We start from the raw sequence: 2747 nt of genomic DNA, 5'->3' as shown, positions 1-2747 counted from the left end.
TAACTATGAGCTTTATCAAAGAGGAAATTCTTCAGTCTACTCTTAAATGTGGTGACAGTGTCTGCCTCCTGAACCCAAACAGGAGAGGAGCCTGATAGCAATAACAATTTGTCTAACAGTGTAACATGCCTGCAAGCATGTAAACATGTACTTAAACTAATCACCACTGGTGATAAATACTTTCAATGGGTCAGACTGAACAGCATTTAAGAGTGTTACTTTATTTTCTCAGTAATTACTCTCCAATCCTGTGTGTATTGACTGTCTCCTGCAGAGATAGACCATTGTGCTGATGGTAATCACGGCTGTGAGCAGGAGTTTCTGAATACAGAAGACTCATGTGTGTGTAAATGCAGAAATGGATTCACACTCCAACCCGATGGAAAAACATGTCAAAGTGAGTCCATGCTCATTCATTATCATAAATACATATTGTACTTAGTCAAAAAAAAAAAAAATCAAAATATCATGATATTCTTAACCAAATACCTCGGTATTGATGCCGCAACGATATTGCATGACTAAGTGGGTAAAGGGAAATAATAGAACAGTCTGGTAAATTCAGAAAATGACATCACTTTACTGTGATGCAGCCTTTAAAACCAGGAAAAGACAACACTTATGTTATATCATGATATTACAATATATCATGATCTAAGATGAGTTAGTCTCATATCATGATATCGATACAATATCGATATATTGCCCAGCTCTAAGTTTACTGCAGCCAAAGGATATAATGTGAATATGGAAATGCAGTAATTTGATGGGCTACGACAAAATAGATTAGAAAAATAGATAAAATACAGTACAGTAAACAATGTAAGTTTTGAAGCAGTGAGTCTTTTTCCTGTGAGTGCTTCAGTATGGAGGCTTCTGATTCATTTTCATATGTTAATTCATATTAAGCTGCAGATAAGTGAAGAAAAGCCTGACTCTAATTTGATTCATTGATATATATATATATATATATATATATATATATATAATAATATATATATATATATATATATATATATATAATAATATGTGAGGCAAAATAAACACAATTCAGAAATAATATCTTTAATCAGCATGTTTTCAAATGTTGCTTTGACTGTCCCCTATTTTGGTATTTATATGTCACATAACTTTGGATGAATTCCACCCAGTTATAAGGTCAGTGTTATTCCTAGGGCTCACCAACATTTTTATTCCCCCCCTCCCCCCAGTTTAAGGGGGTATTCTGTGTTTGTTGAAGCCTGTTCATTTCCCAACTGACTTAAAAGACAGAGACAGAGGATACATAGCTACAATACCTTGCAATTAAGAAACAATTTTCCATGATCACAACATATTTTAGACACTTGTACAACCATATGTACAGTGCCTGAATTGGACCAAAAAAGGTACCAGTACCCTTATCAGCAGCTACAATTATCATTGTCTTGGATATTCGAATCTTGCTAACAGTGGTGCTCAAAAGTTACATACACATGCTTAAGTTGACTAAAAAGAGGAATAAAAAAATCATGTTTTGGAAATTTATTTTAATACCTAAATAAAAATGAGGTAAAATCCAACCTTTAAGGACACCAATTTTTCTTGTGAATGAATAACGTATGTAAAAATAAATGTTCTTATTTAAAATACAGGGGTCATAAGTATACATACCCCTATGTTAAATTCCCATAGAGGCAGGCAGATTTTATTATTAAAGGCCAGTTATTTCCTGGATTCAGGATATTATGCATCCTGATAAAGTTCCCTTGGCCTTTAGAATTAAAAAGCCCCACATCCTCACATACTCTTCACCATGCTTAGAGATAGGCATGGGATACTTTCTATAAAATCATCTCTCAATGCAAATCAAACAGGTATTAGTCTAACTGAAATAAAACCATGCCTATCTCTAAGCTGGTGAAGAGTATGTGAGGATGTGGGGCTATTTTATTCTAAAGGCCAAGGGAACTTATCAGGATGCATAATATCCTGAATCCAGGAAATAACTGACCTTAATAATAAAAATCTGCCTGCCTCTATGGGAATTTAACATAGGGGTATGTATACTTATGACCCGTATTTTAAATAAGAACATTTATTTATTTACAATACGTTATTCATCACAAAGAAAATTGGTGTCCTTAAGGTTGGATTTACCTCATTTTTAATTTAGGTATTAAAATAAATTTCCAAAACATGATTTTTTTATTCCTCTTTTTAGTCAACTAAGCATGTGTATGTAAACTTTGAGCACCACCCCTCTGTATCTATCTCGAATAGTTGACCATTCAATGATTCTCAGACTACCAATCTCACAGTTATGAAACAAAAAATCCTTCCATTTGTAAAAATATGGGGGTACTGAATGTCTGATTTCACATTTAGTTGCTTGGTTTGTCCCTGTAAATAATTATATGTAGCCCATTTTGCTGTAAACATTAACCTATTAATAATGCTGTTAATAACAATTAAAAGTGAGGACACTCATGTGGACAAAAATCTGAAGTGCTGGTACTCAGTACTGGCCCACTTTAGGCACTGCTTACACACTACCATCAAAAGTTTGGGGTCACTTAGAAATTTCCATTGCACTTCATTGTAGGCAGAATACCAGTTGCCTTGTTTCTTTAACCAGGGCAGCAGTTTTCATATTACATTATGTGCTTACATAATTGCAAATGGGTTCTACAATATTTTTCTAGTTAGCTTTTTAAAATTATATCAGATTAGTAAACAGAATGTGCCTTTGGAACATTGGATGAATG

At 33.6% G+C, this 2747-nt stretch overlaps 1 protein-coding gene across 1 annotated transcript in view; it reads left to right on the top strand.

Moving 5' to 3' along the window:
- LOC116690981 (matrilin-2) overlaps nucleotides 1–2747 on the top strand; it is a gene marked incomplete in the record, with an annotated part of 15636 nt that overhangs the window by 9125 nt on the left and 3764 nt on the right. The window contains 1 exon segment of the mRNA XM_032518219.1: nucleotides 275–397. Within this exon segment, the coding sequence (XP_032374110.1) occupies nucleotides 275–397 (123 nt within the window).

The sequence above is a fragment of the Etheostoma spectabile genome, chromosome 6, assembly GCF_008692095.1.
Source record: "Etheostoma spectabile isolate EspeVRDwgs_2016 chromosome 6, UIUC_Espe_1.0, whole genome shotgun sequence".
Lineage (NCBI taxonomy): Eukaryota > Metazoa > Chordata > Actinopteri > Perciformes > Percidae > Etheostoma > Etheostoma spectabile.
Note: the sequence above shows the minus strand (reverse complement) of the source record. Positions and strands in the feature narration are given on the sequence as shown.